Below are 16,285 nucleotides of genomic sequence, written 5' to 3'. Positions count from 1 at the left end.
CACAGATATAGAGAACAAACTAGGGCTTACTACTGGGGGGAAGTGTGAGGGGAAGGGCAAGAGAGGGGTAGGGGATTAAGAGATACAAAATAATTGGTATAAAATAAGCTACAAAGATATATTGTTCAACATGGGGAATATATCCAATATTTTATAATAACTATAAATAGAATATAACTTTTAAAAATTGTGAATTACTATATTGTACACCTGTAACATATAATATTGTACATCAGCTATACTTCAATTAAAAAAGAAGTAATTACAAAAAATAAAAATAAAAAAGTAGTAACCGCCTTTCACACAAGCCCCTGAACTGAAGCCGTCACCTCCCGCATTTAGCAACCATTCTGTGCCCCTTATTCTCTGTCTTTTCATAACTGTAAAGTTGTGGGAATTAAACCCTCACAGTCTTTTCCCTGGTGCTCTGGTAACTTAGCCAATAATCACTTTTCTATCTTAGTTTTCTTTCCATCCAAATAAGACTTGGTTTGAAACACTGGAGTGTGCAAACTTTTTAAAAAACTCCTCTCCTTTTGTTCGCATGCTAGGAATCATGAGCACTAACTTGTCCAGAATGCCAAGTCCCTCATCAGGAGACAGCCTTTCTTTCAGAAGTGTGGATACTGCTTTTATATAGAAAGGTTCTATATACTTGTTTTTAAAGAAATGAAATCACCCTCTACACGTTGTTCGTTAACTCTTTTTTCCCTGATAACATATCATATATATTACCATTTGCCTAACTTCATATGTGATTATAATTTCTGTCTGTGCACCACATCCATATATAATTTTACGTAAACAATTTCCACATGTTCTTTTGCTTTTTAAGGGTTTTTCCCCTTATCTCCTCCATCTGCCCTCCCATCCGCACCCCCAGAAATTCATGCGTATCTTTCTGTGACTTTTTCCATCTTCACATAGCCGTGTAATGATGCGTGTCTACACACAAATGTGTGCACACATAGACACTTACAGAGGGTCTGCCCTTATACGTTTTACAAATAGTCCTATTATACCACTTCCCATTTCACTTTTCACACACAGTCTTATTTGGTGGAAATCCCTTTAGGTCAAATGGCAGAGAGCCTATTCGTCCTTTTTCATTATTGGATAATATTCCAACGTGTGGCTCCACTATAACTTAGTTAATCATTTCTCTATTGATGAGCATTGTTTACTCTGTTAGTCAGGTTCTAGTCAGGAGAGAGAAAACAGACTTTTTGTTTTATCACAGAGAATTTATTGTAAAGATTTATTGCCTGGCTGTAAACAATCACTAAGTAACAGAGAAGGGGGGGAAAAAAAAAGAAAAACAGAACAGCAAGATATTACAAATTGGAATTGCAGGAAGCAGTCATCCCGCCTAGGTCTGGGTGAACAAAGGAAAGAAATTGGAATTATTAAAAGCTTGGAAGAGGGGCCCCATGGAACTGAAACTCAGACTTCTGAGGAGGGAGCCAGCTGGCGGGTGCTGGTGTCTAAAACCTGTTTCTGCAGGTGTGAGAAAAGCCGCACAGGCTCAGCAGTGGCTGCAGAAAGGAACTGCTGCTGCCAGGGTTGAGAATCGTTCAGACACGAGAAGCAGATGAGAAGCCAGCAGGAAGCAAATCCTGTTTTCTTTTCCCAAGCTTCCAGTTTCCCTGCAGTGTCCTTCTTCAGAGGGAGCAGGGTGGCTTCGCAGAGTCCCAGCTTCAGAGTAGAATTTAGGAGGGTGGGTTTAAAGGTTCCAGACATTAAATTAACAACTGGCACATCTTTATTGCCAAGATTTTTTGTCAGTTAAGAATAGAGCTGTATTGTGTCCTTATTTACATATCCTTTTGTACCAGTGATTTTATTTCTCTGGAATAGATTCCCAGGAGTGAGATTACTGCATAAAATATTTTAAATTTTAACAGATGTTGCCAGATGTTTTTTTTTTAATGATACTGCAAAAATTCACACTCCTGCTAGCAATTTTTGAGAGAAATCTTTCTTCTTATCCCCACCAGAAATAGAGGCTAACACTCTTTTCCATTTTTCCAGCATAATGGGTATAAAGCAATGTCTTGTTACTTTAATTTGCATTCTCCTGACTGCTTGTGATTCTAAGTATGTTGTCATATGCTTATTAACAATCTATAGTCCTTTTTTGTGCATTTCTATTCCTATCTTTTGCTTGATTTTTTTTCTATTGGGATCATTCTGTCACCTTTTTCTGTGACTAGACAAAACCTCTTTGACTATTATAGAAATTGAACTTTATCAGTCTTCTGTGTTGTACTTTTTTCTAACTCAATTGTTTGTTTATTCACTTTCATTTTTGTATTTTTTCCAATATAATGTAACCAGAAGCAACTTATTTCTTCTGGCTCCTGTATCAGTTATATAGATCTCCCTCACTCCAAGACTGCATTTATAATATAGGCTTATTTTAAAAACTTTATTATTTTTTACATTTTAGACTTTGTTTTATCTGGAGTCTGACTGTATATGTTATTTGATATGGGTTTCACCTTTTCTTTCACATGGATAGCCAGTTGTCCAGAAGCATTTATTATATCAACTATCCTTTCAATATTAACTTGAATACTAGTTTTTTTAAATGTGAAATTCTTATGCCTATTTTTGGATTTCTTGTTCTGCATTTTACTGACTTTTAATTAATTCTTATGCCAATACCATATTGACTTAATCACAGTGACTTAATGTGGGCAGTGCTAGCACAAGGAGATGTCCTTTTTTTTCATTATTTTTTGGATATTCTCAGGCATTTCTTTTTCTATATATGTTCTTTAAGATCATTTTATCTATCTCCTTTCTACTTCCAAAAAGAAGAAATAAACCCAGTTGGAGATTTCACTGGAACCACATTCTATTTATATGGCAATTTGTAGAGGATTTATATTTTATGAAATATTCTTGCCATCAAAGCATTTGTTCAGATCATGATTTATACTCCTAAGATATGATACTTTATATTTTTAATAAGACTTTATGATTTCCTTGTTAAATTTATTCTTAAATGTTTTATAGATTTGGTTTTTATTTTTACATTTCTGGATATTTAAAACTAGAAGAGAGAAAGCTATTGATTTTGCAGTATTTCCATTAGGCTAGACTAAACTGCTATATAAATAAATCCAGAAATGTGGTGGCCCCAAAGAAACACAAGTTAATTTCTCTCTGGTGATGGTTTAGAGTGTGTGTTCCAAATTGGCACATGGCTTTTCACTGTGTGGTCATTCAGGAACTCAGGGGAATTCAGCTCTACCATCTTTAGTGTGTGGTTCCTGGCTTGCTCTGATAGACACCATCCTAGCACAGAGCAGTAGGAAGGAGTGTGGAGGAAAGTTTAGATGTACGGGACAAGCAGGAAACTGACAGTTGTTAGCTCTATCCACATCTCACTGGAGGGAATTTGGCCACAGGCAACCTGTAGCTGGAAGGAAGCCTGGGAGATGTAACGTGGCTGGGATGATGTATACCTAATTACTATTTTCTTAGGACAGAAGAAGGGATAGTGGGTTTTAGGAAATTTAGTAGACTCTGCCATGATATTCGTATCCTGTATCTAGCCATCGTACTGAAGTCTCATTTACTGCAGTTTTCTTTTATAACTAGAGGCAGTTGGAATTTCTATCATATCATATCAATCAGAGAAAATTGGTTTATTGCTTCTTTTTCAATAATTTTTTCTATCAAATATTTCACTTTCTTGTTGTTAAATTTGTTAGAAACTCTTAAGTCAAGTTGAATAATAATAGCAAGAGCAAGCAGCCCTAATAGAATTTCTTTAATTAACATAGTTCTAGTATTTTACCATTTAGACTAATATTTGGTAATGGTTTTTAGGATATTGTCTTTATCACTTTTAAAGATTTCCTTCAATTTTTATTTTACTTAGAGCTTACATTATAGTAACACTGTTGAGGTTTGTTAAACATCTTAAATATAAGATCATAGTTTTTCGCTTTTGATGTATTAATCTAATGAATTGTTGATCGATTTCCTGATAAGGAAGTATCAGGAATAAACCCTATTTATTTTATTCCTTCAGCATTTTTTGGTACACTGCTGGTGTATCAAAGATACATACTACTATTAGATATATGCTAATATTTTAAAAGAATTTTTGTGTCTGTAGGCCAAAATAAGACCAGAGCATAACTTTCTTTTCCCTCTTTATATCTTTTTGGATACTGTCTTAACACATTTGGAGATTAACTTATGCAGAATTAATAATATGGATTAGGGAAGTTTATGTTCCTATGGTCAAGAATACTGTAAATAAAATTAGAATTATGTGTTCTTTAAAAGTAAGATACAACTCAATTGTGAAATCATCATGCCCTTATCCTTTGCAGGGCATATAGACTTTTATTTACTTACCCAATCTCTTCTTTGTTAATTATCTATTCAAATTTTCCTCTTCTTGAATAAATTCTGACAACTTTTATTTTGCTAGAATGTGATTCATTTCCTCTAGGTGTTCAAATTTGTTGTAATACCATTACATGGAGCATTCTCTTTTAATTTTTCTAGTCTTTTCTGTGTCCTTGATTATCCTTTCTTATTTCTTACATAGTTCTGTTCTCCTTAATAAGTCTTATAGGAAATTCATCTATTTTGTAATTATTTTTGAAAACCTGCTTTAAGAAATATTTCTTTATCCTTCTTATTTATATCCATTTAATGAGTTTTAGCTTTTATATTTTATTATTTCTTTTTACTGCATTCTTTTGTTACTGTGTTCTTTAATAACGAAGGCCTTTACAGTCATAAATTTTTATCTGGATATAGCTTTTGTTGTGTTACATAGGTCTTAGTATAACATTTTCCAGAGTTTCTGTCTATAATTTTCCAGTTAGTTATTGCTTTGGACCAAGCATTATCTTAAAATGTGTTAGTTTTGAGGTGATCAAGATTTATTAGTAACATTTCAAATTTTTATTTCTAATTTTACTGACTCAATATCAAAAGAAGTACCCTATAAAATCTCTACTTGAAGATTTTTATTGAGGTACTATTTGAAGCCACATAAATTTTTAAAGTATTTTTTATTTAAAGGACATGAGATTTTTAATACATCTATTAATTGAGTTTTATTGTATCATTCAGTTCCTCTGTGTCATTTATTTTTTGTTTACAAACCACATTGCTTTCAAAGACTTTTCTTATATTTCAAGTTTTAATTCTTTAATTGTTCTCGCAGAAATAGTTTCATGGTCTACTTAGAACTTTTCAGATGACCCTCAAAATTGCCTCATTTATTTTTCTCCTTTCAAATATCTTGACTTTTAGCCTGGGGGGAGAGGGGGTGGGGCAGAGGACAAAGGAGGAAAACTACAGAATAGCATCATAGCAGTGGTCTGTGTGAGATTGTCTTATTCTGATTTCTGAACTCAGAAATAATTTGTTTTTTCCTTTAGTTTACATAAAAAATAAAAAACAAACAAACAAATAAAACCCTCCTTCAAACTTCCTTACTGCCCTCTTCTGATCGATGGATATACAGAGTATTCCTCTGTAGATAAATACAAGTCCACTGCATTATACATTCTTTAACACAGAGCATCCCCTTTTAAAGGAATTATGTCACCTTCCTTAGATTACAATATTAAATATATTAAACCAATTTAGTAATGATTTCCTCATTTGGTAATCATTTTTTCTGGCTGGTAATAAAAATCCAACCATGTTCAGTAAGGTCAAATTTGAAAAACAATTATTATATTAATAATAATAATCACAAAACAAAACTAATAATATCAGATACATTCATATCAAACCAAAAATTAGAAATTTTGAAAAGATTTAAACATGCTTATGAAACTAGAAGTCTCTCTCTCTGCATACTGTGAACAATCTGCTAAGATTGATCTACTGGGCTTCCCTGGTGGCGCAGTGGTTGAGAATCTGCCTGCCAATGCAGGGGACACGGGTTCGAGCCCTGGTCTGGGAAGATCCCACATGCCGCGGAGCGACTAGGCCCGTGAGCCACAACTACTGAGCCTGCGCGTCTGGAGCCTGTGCTCCGCAACAAGAGAGGCCGCGACAGTGAGAGGCCCGCGCATCGCGATGAAGAGTGGCCCCCGCTTGCCACAACTAGAGAAAGCCCTCGCACAGAAACGAAGACCCAACACAGCCAAAAATAAATAAATAAATTAATTAAAAAAAAAAAAAAAAAAGATTGATCTACTAAGATAGCTCATCAACATTATTGCTTGAAGATCCCATAATTTTCATGTGGACTTGTCTGGAACTCTTGTTGCTTTCAGCTTTTAGTGACCTACAAGGTCACTATAATTTGGGTACCAGTAAGTTATATTAGATTCTGAGACAGCTTCTATTTAATCTAAGGTAAAGAATTTAAACTGATCATAATGAGGTAGGACAACCATATTTGGCTAATCTACAAAGAAGAATATGCCATTGCAATAGTAATGGGACAAGCCATTCAACTAATTAGTAACAAATTGAACAGATTGCTTTGGAAGTGTTCCAAGAGGGAAAGTGCTTGTGGAGCTTTGCTTCAAAAGCAAGGCAGACCAGACTTCCTTAGTCCCCTTTGGTAGAGAGAAATTTGATTTTCCATCCTTGAATTTTATATGCCAGAATCTAATCCACAGTAGAGGTAGAATTGCAGGATAGAGATGTGTTTATGTTAAAATTATGGGTCTAGTAACCTGTGATGATTGTCATGATTTTTGAGGGGGCTCTTTGGGTGTTTCCTCTACCTGTGAATAATAATGGAAATATTATAAACTTGTAATCTCTAAAATGTTTTCATCTATAACTCATTTGATCCAATCCCCAATATATTATCTGCCCATTTCACAGTGAGGAATTTGGAGGTCTGGGATCTCAAATACACTCCTGCTAGAACTAGTGCACGGGTACAGGTCTAGTTCAAGTCAAAACCCCATTTTATATCACCGCCGTTGCAGCAATAGGGTAACCTCTCTGTTCCCGTGTGTTAACTGGAATAGAAATAATAGACACCTTAGCCACGGCCAAAAGTTAGCCTTTGCCTAAGCTTGTTTATTTCCTTCAATGCCTAACCTTGTATTAAGAGGAAATAGAGCTAACTGATTTCAATGTAAAAGGTCTCTTGAAGTACGAGATAGTAAAGCAGAGGCTCCCTCCCATTAGACTGGGGGAGGCGGAAGCATATGAGAATTATCTGCTTATTACGACCTCACACTGAACTCATTCACAGTTGTGGAAGGACCTGGCTCTCCTTGTTTTTAATCTCAAAACACGACAAAGTCCCGTTTGGTTGGAAAAATTAAGTAATCTGATGCCAGATCAATTTCTTGTACAAATAGTACTTCTTGGTTCTTGCTGAAGAGTTTTCAATTCTCGTTCCTTGATCATGTTCTCAAATATCATGTAAAAATAGAAAACATAGTAAAACAACCAGGACAACCAAACTCCTCTCAAAGCCTGTTGTATCATTGACCTCTGTTCTATGCAATAGTGTGTCAAAATCCTCAATTTCACTGAGAAGGAAAGATGGATTGGTTTTGTTTTCTTGTCTCTAGAAGAGGAGTTGAAATGTCAGTAGAAAAGTACCTCTCTCCATCACCAGAGGAAGCTAATCAAGGAAAAATGTCTTCAGGGAACACACACATTAATCTCCAGCTGGATCACGGGGCTGTTAGAGGTGTAACTAATCGTACGGTTGTGACTCATCCCAGTCTGTAATAACATGCTCCACCGTGACATCCGTGGTTGGATGAGATGGATGTCGCATGTAAAAGAAAAAGTACTGTTCAGCTGAAATGTCTGCAAGCCTGTGCCAGACAATGACAGCTTGCAGTGAGTGCAGCAACTGTGTTTCCACAATAACACATTTACCCTGTGTTTCTGAAACTGTCTCGAGCAGTCATCACAGGACAATTTCAGACCCACAGGTTGTTATAACAGCTTCGTTCTCAAAAATGACCCCTGTCAAGATGCACTGTAGTTGTCTCCTCAGATCCATTGTGGTGTTCAGTCCAGATGCTCAGAAGTGTTTTTTAAAAAGAATCCTAAAGTGCTAAATACAGATCCTTCACAAACTTCTGGTTTCCAGAACAGGCTCTTCCAACTCTTTTTCCACAGCAGGAAAGGGGTGCTGTGATCTCTTGGTATATGTACCACACATTCTGATTTGTCGGGTCAATTTCCCGCCAGCTCTGGCCATAAGGCCCTGGACTGACCCTGCTTACAGGCAACAGAAGGCCTCCAGGCTTTGAATGAGGTGGTGCCACTCTTCAAGGACCCATTCTACTTTACAGTTGTATGACTTTAAAAAAAATGTATCTATTCAAAAGCTTTTTTTCATGCTTCTTTCCTCTGAAATTGGAAATTCCTTAAGAGGCAAGAACTGAGGTATAATTTTTTAAAATTATACACTACCAAACGTAAAATAGATAGCTAGTAGGAAACAACCGCATAGCACAGGGAGATCAGCTCAGTGCTTTGTGACCACTTAGAGGGGTGGGATAGGGAGGGTGGGAGGGAGGGAGATGCAAGAGGGAAGAGATATGGGAACACATGTATATGTATAGCTGATTCACTTTGTTATAAAGCAGAAACTAACACACCATTGTAAAGCAATTATACTCCAATAAAGATGTTAAAAAAAACAAAAAAAAACCAAACTTATTTTTAAGTTTTAAATTTTAAAATAATTTCTAAGTATTTTTAATTTAAATGATTAAATGTTTTAAAATTTTAAATTACCTTTAATTTTCTTTAAATTTTGAAAATAAAATAACTGAACAGACAGATGAAATGTATTTTAGCAGAACAGGAGTTAGATGTTATGCACCATGTACCCAGTATGCAATATTTACTGACACTGAGAACCGGAATTTACTGGTAGAAGAAGAAAAGGGGAAATAATGGACTATATTTTCATTTCTAATTCTATTTCCAAGGAACTTCATATGTTTTTCTAGAGAAATAAGTGTTTCCTGGAAATAAATATTCCTAGACTGATATATAACCTGATAATAATTGAAACATTTTCAAAAGGACACCGATATATACTAGAGAAATAAAATTTGGTAAAAGAAATACCATCCTGTGTAAGCAATTTTTATGTCTCTTAGAACAATACAGAGAACATCTACACGTTGGCCTATGCTGTGCTTTCTTTTCTCAGCAGCAAAGAATACTGCTATATTTTTAATCAATGTCTCTAATTTTATTTTTCAGAATGACAAATCCCCAGGGCGATCTGCAAGTCGATCAAGTAATATTTCAAAAGTAGGTGAACTGTATTCACTTTCTTAATTGTTTATTAATTTACATATTTTATGAGTTCAAGTAAATACTTTCTAACATTTAACCTACTACTGTTATCTGTGAGCAATACACAAACATGACTTGTTAATGATCTTAAATATTTTAAGAGTTTACTGTGATTGATTTCATACAGCAAAATGAGTGAAGCTATTTTTCCTCTTCAGTGCTGTATGCAAAAGATAATTTGCTACTTTCCGAGTGTCACTCAAAATATGTTTCCTCTCTCACTTCGGCTCAGAAAGCTACCACACACCCAAGGTGAAACTCTATCAACATCATGGTACAATTCCCATGAATTCAATTTTTCCAGGAGTATGGGCTCAACTGTACTGGAATCTAACCAGGACAGGTTTTAGAAAACAATTTAATTTAAGACACTAGTTTGGTCATATTTGCTTTATAGAGTCGATGGATGAATAAACCAAAATACTCCCTAGACTGCCTATAAATCCAAGCAAGACACGAGGGTGTTGAAAATCTCATGGCATGGGAGACATCCTCTAGATTTTTATTTCTCCTAGAAAACAAAAATTAAGAGCTATTCTCTAAGATGAGGCACTATGCAGTTTATAGACTTGGTACTTGGGGAGTGAAAAATCATCTAGAGCCATTTGTGAAATTGGAAAATTATGACTTCCAAAAATATAATTCTGACAAAGCTGAATTTACCATGACGAGAACTTCCACAGCAGGGCCCCTCACTTGCCAACACCACAGCCCTGAGCTCCATTTTGTAAATGTAATTTTGTATTATTTTCCTTCAAGGGGGCCCCCAAAACAGCAATAAACCATAGGCACTACAGAACACAGACCCACTTCCAATTTAGAAAAGTTTTTGTTTTGTTTTGTCTTGTTTTCACAAACAAAGGACTTTATTGCAAATTGAAAAATAGCAGTAGCCAGATTATCAGCATTTTCTTAAGTGCGTTTCCTGAGGCTGATCTTATGAGACAATGTTAAGATGGTCAGTTGACACCCGTCAACACACTGGGTTGAGTATGGGAATGGAATCCTGCTCTTAGGAAACTCTAGTGTTTTTAATACACAGTAAGGATGCCTGTCCAGCACTCCATAGGGAGACCACATCACTGTGTTGCAATGCTCTCCACTGTACAAACATGCTTAGTAAGATAGTCCAGAACAAAAGCAGTCAATGTTTCTACTTCCAAGGTGTGCAGAGATGCAAGAGACCCACAGAGAATTGTATCTCAGTAGTTGGAACTGTACATCTCTAAGGACATTGCAATCTGGGCACCTTCCTAACATTTGAGAGCCCATGTGGCCCAGTGGTTAAAGCACTAGCTGTGCAGACGGAGGACGTGAGTGTAAGTCGCCACTCTCACTTCCTACTTATGGGACCCGAGACACTCACTTAACCTCCCTGAGACACACTTGCCTCCACTGGGACATGAGGCGATGGTATCAGTCATTGAAGGTTTTCTTAAGTGGTTGTAAATCAAAACAATACCTTTCAAATGTCAATCGTCTCCATCACATCACGGAGAGCCTTCCCTGCAACTACAGGACATCGTCAGCTTTCTGAATGTGAGTGTTAATGTTGACCTACAAACCTGTAGGCAGTACTGGCAACTCCTTTGTCATGACAGTTGCTTCGTGATCCAGGGGTAAAATTGTATCTGCGTTTCCAAACTGCTGTTTGACTTTGACATAATGCAGCCTGTTCATAGCTTTTACCTTTTCATTTATTCTTTAAGAAAAAGTCAGAAGTGTAGTTTCCCTTCATGAATTCGCCACCCAGGCTCTGATACATGTTTTCTGTGTGTATTTGCATCTTCAAGAGCAACGCTCTTGATTTTATTGGTACAAACTATTGATTTTATTACTGTTTAATGTATATCTTTCATGTACATCTTATTACTCTCAGAAATACTTTTTTCTTTTGTATTAACAGTATTCACAGACTATTGATAACACTTTTAAAATAGGAGTAGTATGAAGAAATTTTATTCAAAGATGATACAAGTTTGGGACAATAAGACAAGTGTGAGCTGTCATCAGTCTAACAACTATTTGCTAATCCATATTCTATGAGATGACCTGCAAAAGGTATTAGATATAAATATTGGGTGTTATCCATTTTGATGGTAATTTATCTTAGATTAGGAACATGAACTGGCAGGTCTTATTGACTGGTTTGCCAAACTGCATCATAAATGTTCTAGACTCATTCTTTTTTTTTTTTCAATTATGACTAAACAGTTTATTTGATACATTTTAATTGCAGGCTTGTGTGGGAGACAATTAATGATAAAATGCATTCTATTCAGAGAGAAAAGAAAAGCTCTCCCCTTAAACAGTCATTGTAATTGTACAGTCACAAAAACTCAAACCATCACACGCCCATGGGGGTGAAAATATTTCAGTGTGCTTAAGTTTATTAGACTTAAGACAATATATTGCTACTTTTACTTATATTCAGAATGACAGCCACAAATCCTAAATCCACTGTTGAGCCCTCACTACTATTTAATGAATTACTAAGTGATAAACTCTTCATTAAGACCACATAACTTACCAAGAAGGAGGTGGCAAATTCTAGTAATATTTGAGTCCTTTAACTTTTTTATTTTTAACATCTTTATTGGAGTATAATTGCTTTACAATGGTGTGTTAGTTTCTGGTGTATAACAAAGTGAATGAGCTATACGTATACATATATCCCCATATCCCCTCCCTCTTGCGTCTCCCTCCCACCCTCGCTATCCCACCCCTCGAGGTGGACCAAAACACCAAGTTGATCTCCCTGTGCTATGCGGCTGCTTCCACTAGCTATCTGTTTTACATTTGGTAGTACATATAAGTACATGCCACTCTCTCACTTTGTCCCAGCTTACCCTTCCCACTCCCCGTGTCCTCAAGTCCATTCTCTACGTCTGTGTCTTTATTCCTGTCCTGAACCTAGGTTCTTCATAAACATTTTTTTTTTTAGATTCCATATATATATGTGTTAGCATACAATTTTGTTTTTCTCTTTCTGACTTACTTCACTCTGTATGACAAACTCTAGGTCCATCCACCTCACTACTAATAACTCCATTCGTTTCTTTTTATGGCTGAGTAATATTCCATTGTATATATGTGCCATATCTTCTTTATCCATTCATCTGTTGATGGACACGTAGGTTGTTCCATGTCCTGGCTATTGCAAATAGAGCTGCATTGAACATTGAGGTACATGACTCTTTCTGAATTATGTTTTCTCAGGGTATATGCCCAGTAGTGGGATTGCTGGGTCGTATGGTAGTTCTATTTTTAGTTTTTTTTTTTTTTTTTTTTTTTTTTTTAGCACTTTTCTTTTTTATAGCTACTTTATTTATTTATTTTATTTTATTTTTGGCTGTGTTGGGTCTTCGGTTCATGCGAGGGCTTTCTCTAGTTGAGGCAAGTGGGGGCCACTCTTCATCGCGGTGCGGGGACCGCTCTTCATCGCGGTGCGCGGGCCTTTCACTATCGCGGCCCCTCCCGTCGCGGGGCACAGGCTCCAGACGCGCAGGCTCAGTAGCTGTGGCTCACGGGCCCAGCTGCTCCGTGGCATGTGGGATCTTCCCAGACCAGGGCTCGAACCCGTGTCCCCTGCATTAGCAGGCAGATTCTCAACCACTGCGCCACCAGGGAAGCCCCTATTTTTAGTTTTTAAGGAACTTCCATACTGTTCTCCATAGTGGCTGTATCCATTTACATTCCCACCAACAGTGCAAGAGGGTTCCCTTTTCTCCACACCCTCTCCAGCATTTATCGTTTGTAGATTTTTTGATGATGGCCATTCTGACCAGTGTGAGATGATACCTCATTGTAGTTTTGATTTGCATTTCTCTAATGATTAGTGATGTTGAGCATTCTTTCATGAGTTTATTGGCAGTCTGTATATCTTCTTTGGAGAAATGTCTGTTTAGGTCTTCTGCCCATTTTTGGATTGGGTTGTTTGTTTTTTTGATATTGAGGTGCATGAGCAGCTAGTAAATTTTGGAGATTAATCCATTGTCAGTTGCTTCAATTGCAAATATTTTCTCCCATTCTGAGGGTTGTCTTTTCATCGTGTTTATGGTTTCCTTTGCTGTGCAAAAGCTTTTAAGTTTCAGTAGGTCCCATTTGTTTATTTTTGTTTTTATTTCTATTTCTCTAGGAGGTGGGTGAGAAAGGATATTGCTGTGATTTATGTCATAGAGTGTTCTGCCTATGTTTTCCTCTAAGAATTTGATAGTGTCTGGCCTTACATTTAGGTCTTTAATCCATTTTGAGTTTATTTTTGTGTATGGTGTTAGGGAGTGTTCTAATTTCATTCTTTTACATGTAGCTGGCAAGTTTTCCCAGCACCACTTATTGAAGAGGCTGTCTTTTCTCCATTGTATATTCTTGCCTCCTTTATCAAAGATAAGCTGACCATATGTGCGTGGGTTTATCTCTGGGCTTTCTATCCTATTCCGTTGATCTATATTTCTGTTTTTGTGCCAGTACCATACTGTCTTCACTACTGTAGCATTGTAGTATAGTCTGAAGTCCAGGAGCCTGATTCCTCCAGCTCTATTTTTCTTTCTCAAGATTGCTTTGGCTATTCGGGGTCTTCTGTGTTTCCATCCAAATGGTGAAATTTTTTGTTCTAGTTCTGTGGAAAATGCCATTGGTAGTTTGATAGGGATTGCATTGAATCTGTAGATTGCTTTGGGTAGTATAGTCATTTTCATGATGTTGATTCTTCCAGTCCAAGAATGTGGTATACCTCTCCATCTGTTTGTATCATCTTTAATTTCTTTCATCAGTGTCCTATAGTTTTCTGCATACAGGTCTTTTGTCTCCCTAAGTAGGTTTATTCCTAGGTATTTTATTCTTTTTGTTGCAATGGTAAATGGGAGTGTTTCCTTAATTTCTCTTTCAGATTTTTCATCATTAGTGTATAGAAATGCAAGAGATTTCTGTGCATTAATTTTGTATCCTGCTACTTTACCAAATTCATTGATTAGCTCTAGTAGTTTTCTGGTAGCATCTTTACGAGTCTCGATGTGTAGGATCATGTCATCTGCAAACAGTGACAGCTTTACTTTTTCTTTTCTGATTTGGATTCCTTTTATTTCTTTTTCTTCTCTGATTGCTGTGGCTAACACTTCCAAAACTATGTTGAATAATAGTGGTGAGAGTGGGCAACCTTGTCTTGTTCCTGATCTTAGTGGAAATGGTTTCATTTTTTCACCATTGAGAATGATGTTGGCTGTGGGTTTGTCATATATGGCCTTTATTATGTTGAGGTAAGTTCCCTCTATGCCCACTTTCTGGAGGGTTTGTATCATAAATGGGTGTTGAATTTTGTCAAAAGCTTTTTCTGCATCTATTGAGATGATCATATGGTTTTTCTCCTTCAATTTGTTAATATGGTGTATCACATTGATTGATTTGGCTATATTGAAGAATCCTTGCATCCCTGGGATAAATCCCACTTGATCATGGTGTATGATCCTTTAAATGTGCTGTTGGATTCTGTTTGCTAGTATTTTGTTGAGGATATTTGCATCTATGTTCATCAGTGATATTGGCCTGTAGTTTTCTTTCTTTGTGACATCTTTGGTTTAGGTATCAGGGTGATGGTGGCCTCGTAGAATGAGTTTGGGAGTTTTCCTCCCTCTGTCATATTTTGGAAGACCTTGAGAAGGATAGGTGTTAGCTCTTCTCTAAATGTTTGATAGAATTCACCTGTGAAGCCATCCGATCCTGGGCTTTTGTTTGTTGGAAGATTTTAATCACAGTCTCAATTTCAGTGCTTGTGATTGGTCTGTTTATATTTTCTATTTCTTCCTGGTTCAGTCTCAGAAGGTTGTGCTTTTCTAAGAATTTGCCCATTTCTTCCAGGTTGTCCATTTTATTGGCATATAGTTGCTTGCAGTAATCTCTCATGATCCTTTGTATTTCTGCAGTGTCAGTTTTACTTCTCCTTTTTCATTTCTAATTCTATTGATTTGAGTCTTCTCCCTTTTTTCTTGATGAGTCTGGATAAAGGTTTATCAATTTTGTTTATCTTCTCAAAGAACCAGCTTTTAGTTTTACTGATCTTTGCTATCGTTTCCTTTATTTCTTTTTCATTTATTTCTGATCTGATCTTTATGATTTCTCTCCTTCTGCTAACTTTGGGGTTTTTTTGTTCTTCTTTCTCTAATTGCTTTAGGTATAAGCTGAGGTTGTTTATTTGAGATGTTTCTTGTTTCTTGAGGTAGGCTTGTATTCCTGTAAACTTCCCTCTTAGAACTTCTTTTGCTGTATCCCATAGGTTTTGGGTCCTCATGTTTTCATTGTCATTTGTTTCTAGGTATTTTTTCATTTCCTCTTTGATTTCTTCAGTGGTCTCTTGGTTATTAAGTAGTGTATTGTTTAGCCTCCATGTATTTGTATTTTTTACAGAATTTTTCCTGTAATTGATATCCAGTCTCATAGCGCTGTAGTCGGAAAACATACTTGATACGATTTCAATTTTGTTAAATTTACCGAGGCTTGATTTGTGACCCAAGATATGATCTATCCTGGAGAATGTTCCATGAGCACTTGAGAAGAAATTGTATTCTGTTGCTTTTGGATGGAATGTCCTATAAATATCAATTAAATCCACCTTGTTTAATGTGCCATTTAAAGCTGTGTTTCCTTATTTATTTTCATTTTGCATGATCTGTACATTGGTGAAAGTGGGGTGTTAAAGTCCCCTACTATTATTGTGTTACTGCCGATTTCCCCTTTTATGGCTCTTAGCATTTGCCTTATGTATTGAGGTGCTCCTATGTTGAGTGTCTAAATATTTACAATTGCTATATCTTCTTCTTGGATTGATCCCTTGATCATTTTGTAGTGTCCTTCTTTGTCTCTTGTAATAGTCTTTATTTTAATGTCTATTTTGTCTGATATGAGAACTGCTACTCCAGCTTTCTTTTGATTTCCATTTGCATGGAATATCTTTTTCCATCCCCTCACTTTCAGTCTGTATATGTCCCTAAGTCTGAAGTGG

At 36.3% G+C, this 16,285-nt stretch overlaps 1 protein-coding gene across 2 annotated transcripts in view; it reads left to right on the top strand.

The window, feature by feature from the left end:
- The window catches only part of MARCHF1 (membrane associated ring-CH-type finger 1), an 898,048-nt gene that overhangs the window by 694,550 nt on the left and 187,213 nt on the right, over positions 1-16,285 (top strand). For both annotated transcript variants that reach the window (XM_059922369.1, XM_059922368.1), the window contains exon 5: positions 9,196-9,246. In XM_059922369.1, coding sequence (XP_059778352.1) covers positions 9,196-9,246 — 51 coding nt within the window. The remainder of the gene's footprint in view (positions 1-9,195; positions 9,247-16,285) is intronic.

Source organism: Balaenoptera ricei, chromosome 5 (genome assembly GCF_028023285.1).
Source record: "Balaenoptera ricei isolate mBalRic1 chromosome 5, mBalRic1.hap2, whole genome shotgun sequence".
Taxonomy (NCBI): domain Eukaryota; kingdom Metazoa; phylum Chordata; class Mammalia; order Artiodactyla; family Balaenopteridae; genus Balaenoptera; species Balaenoptera ricei.
Note: the sequence above shows the minus strand (reverse complement) of the source record. Positions and strands in the feature narration are given on the sequence as shown.